This window comes from Meles meles, chromosome 19 (genome assembly GCF_922984935.1).
Source record: "Meles meles chromosome 19, mMelMel3.1 paternal haplotype, whole genome shotgun sequence".
In the NCBI taxonomy this organism is placed as follows: domain Eukaryota; kingdom Metazoa; phylum Chordata; class Mammalia; order Carnivora; family Mustelidae; genus Meles; species Meles meles.
The window spans coordinates 53,385,391-53,403,078 of record NC_060084.1 but is presented as its reverse complement, the minus strand read 5'-3'; the positions used below and the strand labels follow the sequence as shown (position 1 = coordinate 53,403,078).

General features: G+C 42.2%; 1 protein-coding gene across 1 annotated transcript; it reads left to right on the top strand.

Moving 5' to 3' along the window:
* The first annotated feature begins 5,193 nt into the window (after positions 1-5,193).
* Positions 5,194-17,405, top strand: LOC123931288 (zinc finger protein 260-like). Its single transcript, XM_045988231.1, has 5 exons — positions 5,194-6,257; positions 10,844-10,969; positions 13,474-13,600; positions 13,904-13,993; positions 14,677-17,405. The coding sequence occupies exons 2-5, from the start codon at positions 10,955-10,957 to the stop codon at positions 16,491-16,493; spliced, it is 2,049 nt and encodes a 682-aa protein (XP_045844187.1). The 5' UTR covers positions 5,194-6,257; positions 10,844-10,954; the 3' UTR covers positions 16,494-17,405.
* Positions 17,406-17,688: the final 283 nt, after the last annotated feature.

The window sequence follows — 17,688 nt, the reverse complement described above, 5'->3', positions numbered from 1 at the left end:
CAATTCTACCAAGATACAGGATAATCTTCTAAAACTCCTGAAATATCTAGTACCACAAAATACACAATTCTTTTTTTTTTTAAAGATTTTACTTATTTATTTGACAGATCACAAGTAGGCAGAGAGGCAGGCAGAGAGAGAGGAGGAAGCAGGCTCCCTGCGGAGCAGAGAGCCCGATGCGGGGCTTGATCCCAGGACCCTGAGATCATGACCTGAGCCGAAGGCAGCGGCTTAATCCACTGAACCACCCAGGCGCCCCAAAATACACAATTCTAATGACTTTCCCAGATGATGTATTTATGGGAGTCATGATTGGATCCAATGTATATATGGTACTTCTCTTCATGGACACCACCAGAGAGTGAGGCATATTCACATCCTCAGAAATGCCCACAAATTCTCACCAGAGGCAAAAGCCACTCGAACCACCCTGCTCCTAGCGAACATCTTCATTTTTTTCTTTACTTCACCAATTCTATTCTTACAGTTTATAATGTTTTTTTGTTTTTTCAAATCTCACCTTTGGCTGCAGAACACTATCGGCTTTCTGTTGGCATGTTGTCCCACCCTCAGCCCTCTAATATCGTTGCTTCGAGATCCCCAAGCACCAAGATTTTGCTCCTAAATGATGAATGAAAAAAATCTCAAATTGCTAATGATGCACTCACAACAATTTTTTTTCAAAGAATCTATTCATTTAACTTAAACAAAGATATATGGATGTCTAAAACATGACACATACCCAAGATACTGATGATGAGAAGATTTATATGACTTTGACCTAGTCATGTAGAGGCTTTCAGCTTCATATAGAAGGCAAACAAATAAATACAATACTGCATAAGTGTTAATATTATCTTGATGCTTTGTCATTTTTTTTCTTTAAAATGTCTGATGGAGGGGCGCCTGGGTGGCTCAGTGGGTTAAAGCCTCTGCCTTCGGCTCAGGTCATGATCCCAGGGTCCTAGGATCCTGGGTCCTGGGATCGAGCCCCACATCGGGCTCTCTGCTCCGCGGGGAGCCTGCTTCCTTCCCTCTCTCTGCCTGCCTCTCTGCCTAGTTGTGATTTCTCTCTGTCAAATAAAATATTTTTTTAAAATTATAAAAAAAATAAAAATAAAATGTTTGATGGAAGCATGGAAATAAAGTTGGACAGAAATAATTTGGGGACATCAGAATTTTTAATGGTTTATTAGGATGATTATTAAATTGGATGCAGTATTATGTAGTGATAAGCAGTCGTCTTTAAAATAGAAGAACTAGGGGCGCCTGGGTGGCTCAGTGGGTTAAGCCACTGCCTTCGGCTCAGGTCATGATCTCAGGGTCCTGGGATCCAGTCCCACATTGGGCTCTCTGATCAGCAGGGGGCCTGCTTCCCTCTCTCTGCCTGCCTCTCTGCCTACTTGTGATCTCTTTCTGTCAAGTAAATGAATAAAATCTTTTAAAAAAAAAATAGAAGAACTAAGGGGCGCCTGGGTGGCTCAGTGGGTTAAACCTCTGCCTTCAGCTCAGGTCATGATCCCAGGGTTCTGGGATCAAGCCCTGCATCAGGCTCTCTGCTCAGTGGGGAGCCTGCTTCCCCCTCTCTCTGCCTGCCTCTCTGTCTACTTGGGATCTCTGTCAAATAAATAAATAAAATCTTTTTTAAAAATTAAAAAAAATAAATAGAAGAACTAAAAAGCTATTCATTCTATTTGATTTCCAGCTGTGTAAAGTGGAGTATGTGTAATTATTCAAACATTTGTATTGTAAAATATACCATGCAGAAAAGTATATTGAACAGTCACACAGGGCACCTGGGTGGCTCAGTCGTTAAGCGTCTGCCTTTGGCTCAGGTCATGATCCCAGGGTCCTGGGATCAAGCCCTGAATTGGGCTCCCTGCACAGCAGGAGGTCTGCTTCTCCCTCTTGCTTGTGTTCCCTCTCTCGCTGTGTCTGTGTCAAATAAATAACTAGTCTTAAAAAAAAAAAAAAGAGCAGTCACAAAGGCCGGTATCAGTTTAACATAAAATGGCAACAGCTATGTGTGAACAACTACCTTCTATCACTCAGATCAAGCAACAGAACATCCCAGAAGCCTATTTATCCCAGTAAACACCCCTCCCTTCATTTTCTATGGTCTAGATCTGTTCACAGAGACACTCCTGGAGTTCTTTCTTGAGTCAATTTCACTTCTCTAGATTTCTCCTTTGCTAGAGACATCCTTAGAGTCTCTTCTGCAGTTCCCTTTTCCTTGCCCAGGGAATATTTTCTTTGCTGTAAGGACCTCAAAACTCTTCCCAAACAGCCAAGATGTCCCTGAATGCTTTAGGCAATGAGGCTAAGTAAATACATCATGCACTTAGGTCTAGCTGAAGAGTGAGGTCCAGAAGGGTCCCCAGTGGCAGGAGCTCTCTCCCTGTGGAGTTGGAGTGCACCATCCTCCTGGCACATGGATATGTTCACCAACCTGGAAGCTCTCTGTAGTTTATGGATTTTTAAAAAAGATTTTATTTATTCATTTGACAGACAGAGATCACAAGTAGGCAGAGAGGCAGGCAGATATAGAGAGGGAGAGGAAAGCAGTCTCCCCGCCAAGCAGAGAGCCAGATGTGGGGCTTAATCCCAGGACCCCAAGATCATGACCTGAGCCGAAGGCAGAAGCTCAACCCACTGAGCCACCCAGGCGCCCTGGATTATTTTTTTCTTAAGTAAGCTTTACACTCAGTGTGAGGCTTGAACTCACTACCCTGAAATTGCTGCTCTGACTGAGCCAGCTAGGCCCTTGTTTATAGATATATTTTTTATGGACACTTAATCACATAGGCAATATTTAATTTGATAAAGGGATTTTACAAAAATCTTTGGTAAACATCATACTTAAAGAAACTTTGAAATCAGGAAGAAGACAATATTGCATCATCACACCCTTTCAACATCGGACTGGAGGTCTCACCCAGTGTAAAGGGAAAAATAAAGGTTTAAAATGGAAAAGGATGGGGGAAACTCACTATTTAAAGAGAATATGGGAGTGCCTGTGTGGCTCATTTGGTTGGGCATCTGACTTTGGTGCAGGTCTTGATCCCAGGGATCAAGCCAGGTTCACTTCCAGCTCCCTGCTCTGCGGGAAGCCTGCTCCCTGCTCTGCGGGAAGCCTGCTTCTCCCTCTCCCTTTGCCATTCCCCCTCTTGTGTTCTCTGGCTCTCTCTGTCAAGTAAAATAAATAAATAAATAAATAAATAAATAGAATATGTCCTTTTGTAAAAAATCTAGAATAACTGATTTATGTTCCTTTAGGGAATTATCAGCAAGATGCAGCCATGAGAAGGTGACACAGGAGAGGTGCAAGAAAAACGTTTTTTATGTTCACAAGTCCTGAGACACAGAGTCACTGCTTGCTGAGAGGAGGTTGCTCAGGAGAGAGTACCAAGGGATCGGTCTCAACCAGTGAAATGAGGTGAGAGCAAGGATCCTTGAGTAAATGCCCTTATTGAGGGTCAGGGAGTACTTCCTATTGGAAGTGCCCTATTGGGGGGAGTACACACGAAAAGACTGGAGGGTATTTCAGTGGGGTGTTTGAATGGCGCTAGGTCACACAGAAGGATAGGAAGAGGAATTTGTGCAGGGATGAACATTATTACAGGGATACACCTGGTTGCCTAATTGGTGTACTCTGGGTCTGTTTGTGGGGATGTTGAGGCAGTGGGAAAATACGAAGTTTTAAAAATTTATAACACAATAGTCACAAACGATTAGAATAAGATAGTTTATCAGTTTTACTTGGCATAGTATCAATATACAAATCAGCTGTATTTCTATATACCACCAACAGAGAGTTCAGCAATAAAATTGTAAAATATCTTTATAAGAGCATTACAAATTTCAGATATCATGAAATGACTAATAAAAACGTATAAGACTACTATAAGAAACACTTTTCAGAACTTTATTGAGACATTAAAGAAGATTTAACTAAGTGGAGTGATACACAGTGTTCATGGATTTTAAGACTTATTACTGTACAGATGTCACTTAAAGGATTTACAGATTCAATGCAGTACCAGTACAAATCCCGATCATTTTTTTGGGGCGTGGGGGGTGGAAGCTGACAAAGTGAGTTAAACATTTTGAGAATATAAAGGGCCTAAAGAACAAAGAGAGACTTGTAGAAAAAGAATACGGCAGAAGGCCTTTATCAGACTGTAAGACTCAGAAAGCTCCCCTAGCTAAAACAGTAGTGCTGGCGCAGGGATAAACAAGAGAACAGTGGAACAGAACGTCCGAAAACCGAGCCATGCAGATGGGGACACTTGCCTTAGGATAGAGATGGTTCGACCTAGCAGTGGGGAAATCAACTGGACAATGCAGCTGGGATCATTATCTACACAGTATTCACAGAAACAAACGACCGGGCGGGCTGTGACTAAAGAGGATATGCAGGATCGTTCTTTAATGTACCCGGTTTGTCTTGGGACACAAGATACAGGGTGTACTCTCTTGGCGTGGGTCGCGGTTGGTCCACAACCGTTTCCGGTCACGAAGCACACATCCTAATGTCGCCTCCACTCCTTCAGATCCACTTCTAGTCTCCTAATCCCCGTTTTCTCAAGTATGCCGCCAGCATCCTAGCCTCCCCCCCCCGTTCCCCGCCCAGAGGTCGGCTCTTCTCTGTACGGATCCAGACCTTCCCAATATGGCTGCGCCCTACGAGCGGCTTCCAAAGGGCGAGGAGACCGAGCGGACGCAAGCATTTCCGGCTCAGGCCTGGGCTGTGATTGGCTTAGCGCTACGCTCAAGGTCGAAGACCAGGGGAGAGCGATTAAGTCCTACTAGGCATGCGCGAAGGCTCTGACACTAGCTGCCGAGGTGGAAACGGTAAGTCCTGAGAAGAAGAGAAAGGATGGGCTGGATCTGCACCTCTCTGGTCTGGCCGGCCACCTCCGGTAGCCTAGGGTGGCCTCCTCGCTCTCCGTACGGCGCACGACCCAAGATGGCGGCGCACGGTACACAATGGCCGCTACCACCGCAACGCGGCGAAATCGGAGCGGCAATGTTGCCCGGCTGTATAATTCTAACCAGGACCAGAATGAGGGACTGTGCATTGATGGTTCGCTCCAAAGTGCCACTGATTCCGAGACTCCGGCCCGCAGACCAGATGAGCAGAAGCGGAAGAGGCGTACGGAAGCTTGGGTTCTCAGGGCGTAAGGTCATAGATTCGCGGTCTAGGGTCGGTTTAGAGTCCCGCGCTGTGGGACTTCTGCGACTTGAGATGCGGGTCGTGGGGGTACTGATGGAGGGTGGCTGTTTCCGGTGGCTTCGGGGTTGTCAGGGGCGTTGGCGGAAGCTTGGACTGGCATTAAGTGTAGAGGACGAAAGACAGTTCCTACTGAGAGCAACAGGTGGGTTCCGGGTCGCGCCCCAGGCGGTAGACAGAGGCGTTGGGAGAACCACTGATCGAGGGGCCCATCGGGGTCTGTTCGGTGAGGAAAGGATTGGGAGTCATCTGAGGTCCCTACGGTCCGAGTGTGAGCATCGGAGGGATCCGTGATCTGAAAATAGGTGTCTGGGCGCTGTGAATGGGTGCGAGAGCGAAGCGCAGGGTGTTCGTGGGAGAGGTGGGTGGGATTGGAACGCGAGGAGTCGCAGGGAGACATTTGGGTGTGCATATTGGGGTGTCCTACTTCCCAGCTTTTTATGCTGAATTTAAGCGTACAGAAAGTCGAAAGAATAGCAAAGCGGTTCACCCGCCGTGAATAGATCCACGAGTTGTTAAAACCGTGCCATAAACACTTAGAAAGTGTGTGTGCGTCTCAGCCTGTGCGCACGTGCGTTTGCACGCGCATGAAATCAGGTAGTCCTAGCTTTTTCAGTTAACAGTAAACGCTCCTCGGATAAACCTCGTTGGCTACGATGCTGCCACTGCGCAAAGCTAGTCCTAACTTTTTATGTCCTTTCTGCTACATGCTTATGTGATTTGTCATAAGCTGCTAAGTTCTTTAATTCTCAGGTTTTCCATTCAAACACATTGGTATTTATCTCACAGGTACTTCTCAGGGCCCTAACTTCATGACCTCATCCAAACCTGATTACCTCCCAAAGGCCCTATTCCCAAATACACATGAGTTTGGGGGCTGCAATTTTTTTTTTTTTTTTTTTTTAAGTAGGTTCTATGCCCGAGGTGGGGCTTGAACTCACAACTCTGAGATCAAGAGTCACATCCTCTACAAACTGAACGAGCTAGGCACGCCTGGAGGACATAAATATTAACTCCCTAACAGGTAGGTACCTGACAAAAGGTAGCTATTATCATTTAAAGGTATACTTCCTTAATGGGAGTTTTTATGTTGCAAACAATTCTGTTCACTTTTTGAATTATATACACACACACACACACACACACACACACACACACACACCCATATGAACATATACATAAATATGTATTTCTTAACTATGTGTATTCATGTTTCATATTAAATGGAGTTCTTGTCATTTTTTATTACAGTATCATTATATACTTATCAATAAAAGCATATAATCACCTTAAACTATCTGTAATGTTTTGAAATGTATTTTTTAAACTGAATTATATTTAATGGATATTTCTCCTTTTTTAATGGGTAAGAGTAGGCTGGATTAAATGTGTATTTCAGAGGCCTCTGGTTTAATTTTACCACACTCCCCAGTAATGTTCCGTTATCTAATGCATCCACACACTGTGCCAGGTTTTCTGACATCTTAAGCGACAGTGGGTAAATCATCCTTTCATTCTTTTCTAATAGATAGCCCGATTTAGAACAAAGTGATTAGCCTCACCTTTTCTTTATAGTTTTGTTTAATCAAGGTCATTTTTGATTATTTGAAAATGGAAAAGTCTCCATCCTTGTTCCATCTTCCTGGTCTCTCCTCCTAACCCTCCCAAACCTTGGAACTACTACGCACAGATTAGAATGTCTTATTCCCTGGACTTATATAATTTTATCACACGTATATGGATATACTCTTAACGGTAGTTAAGAATACACACTTTAGTTTTTTGAGTTTGTAAGTTTTATAATGAGGATATTATGATGTGGTATTCTTTTTTTTTTTTTTTTAAAGATTTAATTAACAGAGAGAGAGATCACAAGCAGGCAGAGAGGCAGGCAGAGAGGGAGGAGGAAGCAGGCTCCCCGCTGAGCAGAGAGCCCGACATGGGGCTCGATTCCAGGACCCTGAGACCATGACTTGAGCTGAAGGCAGAGGCTTAACCCACTGAGCCACCCAGGCGCCCCTATGATGTGGTATTCTAAGGCCTGCTTTTCTTGATTCAGTACCAGTCTGATTCATCCGTCTTGTGTGTAGGCTTGGTGCATTAATACGGATTTCATTGCATAAGTACAGTGTAGTTCATGCATCCATTCTCCTGCTGTTGGACATTTGTATTGTTTCTGGGTTTTGGCTGTTAAAAGTAGGGAAGTTCTGAAAAATCTTGTATGTCTCTTAGTTGTTGTGAGAATTTGTCTAGTCTAGGCTATATACTTAGAAGTATAATTTCTGGCCCAAAGTAGATGAATTTTTATCTAGAAGGAAAAACCAAATTTCTTTTGTGTCACGGTACAGAACTGTATCATCAGCGGTGTATAAAAGTGCCTGTTGGTGCATAAGCTTTCCAACTTAGTATTTTCATTATTGTTTTTTGACCATTTGGGGGGTATAAACATCGTTTCATTGTGGTCTCCATACGCACTGTTCTCATTACTAACAGGGTTGATCATCTTTTTATATGTTCATTGGCCAATTTTCTTTTTTTATTTATTTTAACTCAGTATAGTTGATACACAATGTTCCATTAGTTTCAGGTGTACAACATAATGATTGGCCATCTTTATATATTAGATGGGCCAACTTTAAAACTGAAAAGTTTGTCTTTACCCCACATATTTGGAATGCGTATCTTTTGCCAGTTATTTTGTAATAAACAGTCTGGCTGGCCTTTGTCCCCCACTCCTGGGAAGTGGCCTCTAAATTGTTGGAATGTCTTGAGTGACAGGAGTCTTTGTTATTCATGGTGGGTCTGTAGATAGTTAGGACAGTGAGGAGACTCAGGATGGGGCTGTTTTATGCAATATGCTAGGAAGACTGACCATGTGATCAGAGGGTTGGGGCTTTGAGCCTGGTGATACTAGCCCAGCCTCTGAGATGGTAAGGGTGCTGGAGGTTGAGTCACATGGCCAGTGATTAGGTCTGTCATGCTTACTTAATAAAAACTATAGACACTGACGCTCAGGTGAACTTCTGTGGTTGGCAGTACCCTACGTATTGTCACTTATAGACATGTTGAATGAGAAATGTGTCCTGGGGTGCCTGGGTGGCTCAGTGGGTTGGGGCCTCTGCCTTCGGCTCGGGTCATGGTCCCAGGTTCCTGGGATCGAGCCCTGCATTGGGCTCTCTGCTCAGCGGGGAGCCTGCTTCCCTTCCTCTTTCTGTGCCTGCCTCTCTGCCTACGTGTGATCTCTGTCTGTCAAATAAATAAAATCTTTAAAAAAAAAAAAAAAAAGAGTAATGTGTCCTGACTCCAAAGGGATAGAATGATGGAAGCTTCTGGTTTGGGAGGATCCCAAACCTCACTTACCCTATTGTCTCTCTCCATTTGGTTATGATTGGATTGACTGGATATCGTTTTGCTATAATAATATGTTTTTAAAATTATTTATTTAAAAAATTTTTATTTATTCACTTGAGCACACGTCAGAGCGCATGAGTTGGGGAAAGGGCAGAGGGAGAAGGAGAGGGAGAAGCAGGCTCACCTCTGATCACAGAACCTTATGAGGGTTTCCATCTCATGACCCTGAGAGCATGGCCAGAGCCGAAATCAAGAGTCGGGCACTTAACCCACTGAGCAACTCAGGTGCTCCTCTTTTTGCTATAATAAGCCTTCTATCTTGCAGTTTCTCCCAGGTACCTTGTAAATACTGGTTTTTCTCCCCTTTTAAGTCTTGTTTGTTTGAATATAAAATTGCAATTAATGTTTATATTGAATTAAAGCAGTTGCATAATGACAGTTTTGTTTTTCTTTTAATTTATTTTTCCCATTTTTGCTCAGGTTTTTATCTGGTACATTTTTGACTTCAGAGAGAGATTATCCCTGTCCCTAAGTTTAAAGAAATGCCATGGATTATTTTTAGATACACAAGTCTTCCTTGTGTATTTTTAGTTTAGTAATATATATATATATTATATATATATTATTATATATATATATATATATTAAATATATATATATATATATTTAAATTGTCAGTGGTGGGGCACCTGGGTGGCTGTCATTTGAGCTGTATACTTTTGATTTTGGCTCAGGTCGTGATCTCAGGATCCTGGGATTGAGCCCCATATTTGGCTCTGCATTTAGCAGGAATTCTGTTCAAGGACTCTCCTCCTCTTCCTCTACCTGCTCCCCACCTCTCAAATAAATAAATCTTTGAATTGTTGGTGGCCATGGTTTTTTCTCACATGTCTTTTCATTATCTGCTGAGCTAACGAAATAGTTCTTACTATACTATCCTTGCATTCTTGGAATGAAGTCCACTGTGCATAGTAGGATTCTTCCTATATTTGGCTTTCTTAGTATTCTTCTTATATATCCCTGCATACGGTTTCTCAGTATTTCCTTTAGGCTTTTTATAGCTGGAGTCCCATTCCCTGGCCTCGGTTCTTGAGTTCTGCCAAGAAAGAATTCAGAGCCAAACTCTTAAGCGAGCAAAGGTTTCATAGCAGTTTAAGCAAAAGTACATTCCCCCACCCCCCTTTTTTTTTTGGCAAAAGTACATTCTTGAGATGAGAGAGTGAGCAGGCCCAGAGGTGGCAGCTGCACCCTGGGTCAGGGTTGTTTTTTAATTTTTGTGTTTGGATAGATTACGGGTCATAGGTAGGGCAGTGTCTGACTGAGGGTGCAGCCAGTCTCATCTAAGGGACTCCACCTACCGGGAGTTTTTGGCCTTACATGGTCCTTGTCAGAACTGTCACAGCAGGCATTCTCTGGGGAGGGGGTTAAAACCACAAGCTCCGTTAGGTGGTGCCAAAAGAGTCTTTTGTCTAGGATTGTTTTGTCCCCATTTCTGAGGTAATATTCTCCTGAGACCTCTGCATAGGGTGAGACCAGGCATATGAGAAGGTCTTTCCACCCAGGCTAGTGGGAATGCCAGCTCTTCCTGATCTTGTGTGAGCACCAGGAACTGTTTCACCTGTTTCTTGCCAGTGGCCTTGGTAGTTCCCTCACAGTTCATTAGTGCCGAGCCAGAGACTCAAAGGAACGAACCCTCATCCTCTGTAGAGTGAGTTTTCCCTCTCTTCTCTGGTATACTGCCTGGCAAGTGTTAGTCATCTTTGCTTCCTCAGATTTTGAATTCTGTATCATTAACTCAGCAACGCTGCTAGACTCTTCAGGTTCCTTCTCCCCATGCTGTGGCCTAGAAAGTCTCCAGGTAGTGAGCTGTGGTGCCCCAGGGTCTCTAACCTTGTTTCCCTTCTTCTCTGACTTCTGGGTGAGAAAACAGTTGTTTTAGACATGTTTCCCCCTTTTTTTTTTAATCGGTTAAGATGAAAAGATAATTCACAATTTGGTAATTTTCCCTGGAATCAGAGGTTCTATCAGTTCTGAGGGTTTGTGTTTTAGTCCTTGGTCCAAGAGTTACTGTGTGGCTTTTAGCTAGGTGCCTGACCTTTCCTTTCTTGGTTTTCTGTAAAATAGAATAATTATAGTCTACCGCCTAGGATTGTGAGGGTTAAGTGAGAAAAGAAGATGCCTGAAACAATTCTTTGCATGTATAGGAACCTGCTTTTATTATAATTTCCACGCAAAAAAAATCTTTCCTTGAATCCATAGATGCTGGCTTCCTAGAATGATGCACTTCCTATAAAGGAAGAAAAGTAGATCTCAAGTCTAGAAACTCATTCTTGCCGAGGATACCTGTGATGAGACACCTGAATACTGAAAATGACCAAGTCCCAGGTTAGCTGTTTATTTCCCAGATTTCTAGAAGTTTATAAAAATGTATACAATCTGATGGTTGCCAGAGTTGGTAAGGTGGTGGGGAGAGGGACAGGCAACATGGGTGAAGGGGAGGGAAGATACAGGCTTCCAATTATGGAATAAATAATTCATGGGAATCAAAAATACAGCATAGGAAACATGATGATATTGTAATAGTGTCTCTGTGACAGATGGTAGCTACACTTGTGGTAAGCATAGCATAACCATAGACTTGTTGAATCACTATTTTGTACACCTGAAACTAATGTAACATCGTGTGACAACTACAGTTAAATGTAAAAAATGTATACAATCAAAGGGAATGATGTATATAGATCTCTTGCAGCTGGCAGAGATTCGCTTAGACTGGGAGACAGAATAATGACCTGGAGTAGCCAATCAGGGAGGGAGTTCTATCTTATCTGTATGTCACGTGTTGCAAGGTGCGAACAATTGTAACATTGCCACAGAAGTGGCAGGATCCAGAGCAGAATTGCAGACATTTTTGTGGTAATACTGGAAACCATCACAGAAGCATAAAAACATGGTATAAGATTTACTTTGTATATAAGCAGGAAGCACATGAACTTTCTGAGTAAATATTTCCCAGAGATTAAAGGTGAAGAAGTGTCTTTGATGGCTCTTCCTCTTCTGTTTTTCTCCAGACTGTGGACCCAGTGAATGGTCATCTTCCTAAGGAAATGTGGGAGATACAAAAGGCATAGCTAGAAAACTTTAAAAATCTCTTCTCATCTACAAAGAGAAGATAAGATTAATTTTTACCCAAGGGTCACGGTGTACATCATTGCGTGAACATATGTAACATGTTCATAACATATTTATAACAATATACAGCACACAGTAAGAGTTCTGTTTTTGCTTTTGTGAGTACCATGATTTAATACACAGCAGAGTTAACTCCAAAAGGCAGTTCTGAGCATAACATACTTTTGTATATGAAAAACACTGCAGGGGTGCCTGGGTAGCTCAGTGGGTTAAGCCTCTGCCTTCGGCTCAGGTCATGATCTCGGGGTCCTGGGATGGAGCCCCAAATGGTACTGTCTGCTCACCAGGGAGCCTGCTTCCCTCCCCGCACCCCACCCCCCCGCCTACCTGTGATCTCTGTCAAATAAATAAAATCTTTAAAAAAAAAAAAGAAAGAAAGAAAGAAAGAAAAAGAAAAACACTGCAGTGTCTACCAAGTGTCTGCAGGAAATATATACACTTGCTCCAGTCTGTTGCTGCTTGTACCCTGGGCATTGGTTCTCTTTGGCTTTTTCTGTCTCATTGAACTTTTTGCAGTTCCTGGAACCCAGCATGGTATTTAACACTTTCAGCACATGCTTCCCCTGGAAGAGCCGGGTCTTCCCCTGGAAGCTCCCGTGTCTTCCCAGTACCATGGAGCACACCAATAAGAATGCACCTCTTCCAGCTCGACCTCTTCCTCAGAACTGTTCATTCGTCACCTACTTGTGCCCACATTTTAACTTGAGCGAACTTCTGTTGTAAGCCTTGTTAAACCAGACTGTCCTGCCGTATATGAACTCTGTAAAGGAGTGTACTTGCCACTCTGCAAGGTGTCGGGATTGTGCTTTATTTCCTTTTTCACTGCACTGTATAGTGGGTAACATTAAATGCTCCTGGAGCACCTGGGTGGCTCAGCTGGTTAAGCGGCTGACTTTGACTTGGGTCATGATCTTGGGGTCTTGGGATTGAGACCCAAGTCGGGGCTCCCTGCTCGGCAGGGAGTCTGCTTCTCCCTCTACCCCTCCCATAGCTCATGCTCTCTCTCTCAAATAAATAAATAAAATTAAAAAAAAAAAAGAAAATAACATTAAATGCTCCAAAGGTGGGTTGTAGATGCTTTTTGGGTAAAGTTTTAACAACATTTTACATTGGGTGAATGAAGGAGTGAAGAAGTGAATGAAGAATGCAGAAAGGAAGGGCACCTGCGTGGCTCAGTCAGTTAAGCATCCAACTCTTGATTTCAGCTCAGGTCATGATCTCAGGGTTGTGAGATCAAGCCTGTTGGGCTCTGCACTAAGTAGAGAGTCTGCTTGAGATCTTCTCTCTCCCTTTGCCCCTGCCCCTGTTCTCTCTCTCAAATAAATAGATAAATCTTTAAAAAAAGAATGCAGAAAGGATTATTTCAATGGATTTATTGGCACACTAAGTGTAAATCAAAACTAGATATAGAGAAATACTTGTTTCTAATTTTTTTTTTTTTAAGATTTTATTTATCCATTTGAGAGTGAGAGCATGAGAGGGAGAAACAGAATCCCTGTGGGGAGTCCGATGCGGGACCCGATCCCGGGACTCTGGGATCATGACCTGAGCCGAAGGCAGTCACCCAACCAACTGAGCCACCCAGGCACCCCTGTTTAAATTTCTATAGTAAAAATAATCAGAATAATATCCTGTATATCTTCTACAATTTATTCCATTATATTAACTCCAGATTAAAGAGGATTATGTTATTACAGGGCTTATTGTCATTCAGTGATGTGGCTGTGGATTTCACCTGGGAAGAATGGCAGCTGCTAGATACTGTTCAGAGGAACCTCTACCGGGATGTGATGTTGGAAAATTATAGCAACCTAATGTCATTGGGTAAAGACAACTTTCCTAAAGACAATTTTCTCACCATGAGTCCATTAATTGCCTGTTTTTTTTCCCCCATTGATAACAATTTTTTTTCCCATTGACACAATTTATGCGTACTCTGATATCCTTATTGATTTTGGAGTTACATAGGTGATGGAACTTATTTTCTTTATGACCAGTGGTGGTACTTACGTTCATTTTCTGAATGAAAGCTTCTGTTTTGCTGAGATTTACTCTCTATTCCTTGAAACAGAATTTTTCATCATAGGCCCTAATATTGCTCAGTTCTCTGGGATTACTTCTTGACAGGTTATCAAGTTACTAGACCAGAAGCAGTGGTCCACTTGGAGAAAGAACAAAGAGTGCTAGAGAGAGAATTCCCAAGTCCGTCTAGTCCCGGTGAGTACACCAGTGCAGTGGGAGTTAGTGGGAGCCAAGTGACAGTTGGTCATTGGTGTGTTGGGACCCTTGTTATTTTAACATTTTTGCTCATAGTCTCTGGATCTTAAGAGTTGACTTAGAGCAAGTGAAAAGAGGTCATCAGTGTGAATGGTGTTCTCTTCTCTCACCATATATGACTCATTGGCTAGCTGTCTAGCAGATGTACCTCCTTTTACTACTTTGGGTCAGATCCTGGCCTATTTCATTTGGTCTTTCCCTTTTGGCTTAGTTGTTCTTTTGCAGCTCATTAGACACAACCTGCCTTCCCCACATCTTACCCATATTTGCATAGCTCTTCTATTATGCTTTCAGATATTCCTAGATTGCCTCCGGAGTTTGAGGACATCACGTCTTCAGTTCATTACTTATTATCTATTTCTTCTATTGAATACCTTTGACTTATATTGTGCACCTGCTGAATCACTTTCTCCATTCTCTTTGAATATTGACTTGAGATTCCATTCCCCTCCATTTCATAATGGTAGGATTACTGATTTGTTTTTTTCCCCTAGAAATAATGTGGCAAGTTTAGGGTTGGTATCAGGAAAACATTGAGAAAGATGAATCTGTGGAGGGAAATAATGAAAATAATGCATTGGGAAAAATATTTTCTCTGAGCAAAAATTTTGTTCCTTTTGTAGAAAGAACACGTCAGTGTTTCTCAAGAGGAATACATTTGGAACAAAAGTCAGATTCGAAATTTCAGAGCAAAAACTATGCAGAAATGAATTCTGATGAATTAAGCAGCCATGGGAAACCATTTTTCCATACTCTGTATGAAACCTGCCATACTCAGGCCCAGTACAGTGAACATAATTTCTTTGTGAAGACGTTCAGCATGGCAAAAAATCTTAAAAGACATCACAGAATTCACATAGAACGGAAACCTTATGAATGTAGTGAGTGTCCAAAATCCTTCAGGTATAAGTCAAAGCTCATAATACACCAGAGAACTCATACAGGAGAGAAGCCGTACAGATGCCCTGAATGTCAGAAAGCTTTCAGTACAAAATGTCATCTCACTCTACACCAGAGAACTCATACAGGAGAGAAACCATACGGCTGTACTGAGTGTCCGAAATCTTTCAGAACAAAGTATCATCTCATTCTCCACCACAGGACTCATACAGGAGAGAAACCCTATGAGTGCAAAGAGTGTGGAAAAGCTTACAGGGAGAAGACAAAGCTCAGATTGCATTACAGAACGCATACAGGAGAGAAACCTTTTGAGTGTACTGATTGCGGGAAAGGTTTTATGCAGAAGTCAAACCTGATTATCCACCAAAGAACTCATACAGGAGATAGACCCTATGTATGTAGAGAATGTGAGAAGACCTTCTGTAGTAAGTCTCAGCTTGCTGTTCATCAGCGAACTCATACAGGAGAAAAATCGTACGAATGCAAGGAATGTGGGAAAGCCTTCAATAAAAACTCGCATCTCCTGACACATCAGAGAATTCATAGAGGAGAGAAGCCTTATGAATGCAGTGAGTGTGGAAAAGCTTTTGTACACACATCGCAGCTTATTGTACATCAGAGAAATCATACAGGAAGAAAACCTTATGAATGCAAGGAATGTGGGAAAGCCTTCAATAAAAAGTCACACTTCATAACACATCAGCGAATCCATACAGGAGAGAAGCCTTATGAATGCAGCGAGTGTGGAAAAGCTTTCATAGACAATTCACAGCTGATTGTTCATCGAAGAACTCACACAGGAGAGAAGCCTTATGAATGCAAGGAATGTGGGAAAGCCTTTAATAAAAAGTCATCCCTCATAACACATCAGAGAATTCATACAGGAGAGAAGCCTTACGAATGCAATGAATGTGGAAAAGCTTTTATAGACAAGTCACATCTCATTGTACATCAGCGAACTCATACGGGAGAGAAACCCTATGAATGCAGTGAATGTGGAAAAGCTTTCATACGAAAGGCAATGCTCATTGTCCATCAGAGAACACACACAGGAGAGAAACCTTTTGTGTGTCCCGAATGCCAAAAAGCCTTTAGCAGTATGGCCATGCTTAGTCGACATCAGTTGATTCATACAGGAGAGAAACCCCATGGATGCAAGGAATGTGGAAAAGCTTTCCGCCAAAAAAGCCATCTTATTATCCATCAGCGGTGCCATACTGGAGAGAAACCCTACGGATGTGTTCCATGTGGTCAGATCTTCAACCAGAAGTCCCAGCTCATTAGGCATCAGAGACGCCACACAGGAGAGAAACCGTATCAGTGCACTCAGTGTGGAAAAGCCTTTTTTGAGAAATCATATCTCAGTGTCCATCAGAGAAGTCACACAGGACAGAAACCTTATCAGTGTAATGAGTGTGGGAAAACGTTCTCTGTCAAGTTCTTTCTCACTTCACATGAGGAAATTCATACCGGAAAGAAATCTCAGGAACACAGTGACCACTGGGAAGACTTTAGTGAGGTGTCAGATCTCAATGAATAGGAGAGAAATCACTCAAGACACACCCTGTGAATGAAAGTTAGTATACTTTTGGTCAGTGTCAGTTTCAGGGAACTTACCCAGGAGAGAGGTCTTTAAATGCAGTGAATATATGAAAATTATCTACCACCAGTATAGCCTCATTTCATTGGGGAAAGGCATATGAATGAGGTGAAAAGTCAAAATCTTTCCTTGACAGGTTTCCACCTGTCATCCCATTATACATAACACAGAAATGAAACCTGAGTGCAACAAATGTTTTTGATGGGTCATCCTCTGATAGTTTTCACCCGGGGTGGGGAGGGGGGGAAGACCTTACAAATGTTCCAGATCCTGGAATACTTTCCAAACAAATGAACTTTCATACCAAAGAAAATAGACGACTGAAGACTTGTGATGGGGAATGCCTCTGGCATGAAGTCTAAACTTAATGTGCAGCAGATTACACTTATTAAGGAGAATTAGTGTGGTGTAATGAAGCTGGGAAAGGTTGCTTACATACAAACTTTAGAACAAAAATTTCATTCCTATCACATTGCCTTTTATTTATAGAAAATACATGAAGCAGTCAGGAAAAGCAAATAACTTTGGTATGCCAAAGGACACTCTGCCTCATGTTTGAATATATTGGATAGTCAAAGCACTAAATTAAGAATGGTCCAAGATGAATGTATTTGCTTTGCTTTGCGTCTATTTTTGCAGTACATGTATATAGCAATTTCACATTTAATAAGATCATGAAAGGAAGTTGTATACCACAAAATTCTTGTTTGTTTCTAATGTGTAGTATCCATCAAGAAATGCCAACGTTGTAAATTTTTTTGTATCATAAATTGCAAGGGAAGTAATTAGACCTAAGATTAAGACTTTTAAAAAAACTCTTTACTGGTATACGTAAGTGGATCTGGTAATCGTTTTAGCCCTTTGGAATAATAAATTCTTTTAAACAAATTACCTTCCGGTTGTCACTCAGAAAAAAATAAATCCATTAAAAATAGTGAGATTTGGGGTACCTGGCTGGCTCAGTCAGTGGAATATGTGACTTTTTTTTTTAAGATTTTATTTATTTATTGACAGATCACAAGTAGGCAGAGAGAGAGGGGGAAGCAGGCTCCCTGCTGAGCAGAGAGCCCCATGAGGGGCTCGATCCCAGGACCCTGAGGTCATGACCTGAGCCAAAGGCAGAGGCTTAACCCAC

Bases quoted from the DNA above. Each gene is read 5' to 3' on its own strand.
- LOC123931288 (XM_045988231.1), top strand. The intron at 13,601-13,903 runs GTAAAGACAACT...ACTTCTTGACAG, and splicing joins TAGCAACCTAATGTCATTGG to GTTATCAAGTTACTAGACCA. The intron at 13,994-14,676 runs GTGAGTACACCA...TTCCTTTTGTAG, and splicing joins CCCAAGTCCGTCTAGTCCCG to AAAGAACACGTCAGTGTTTC.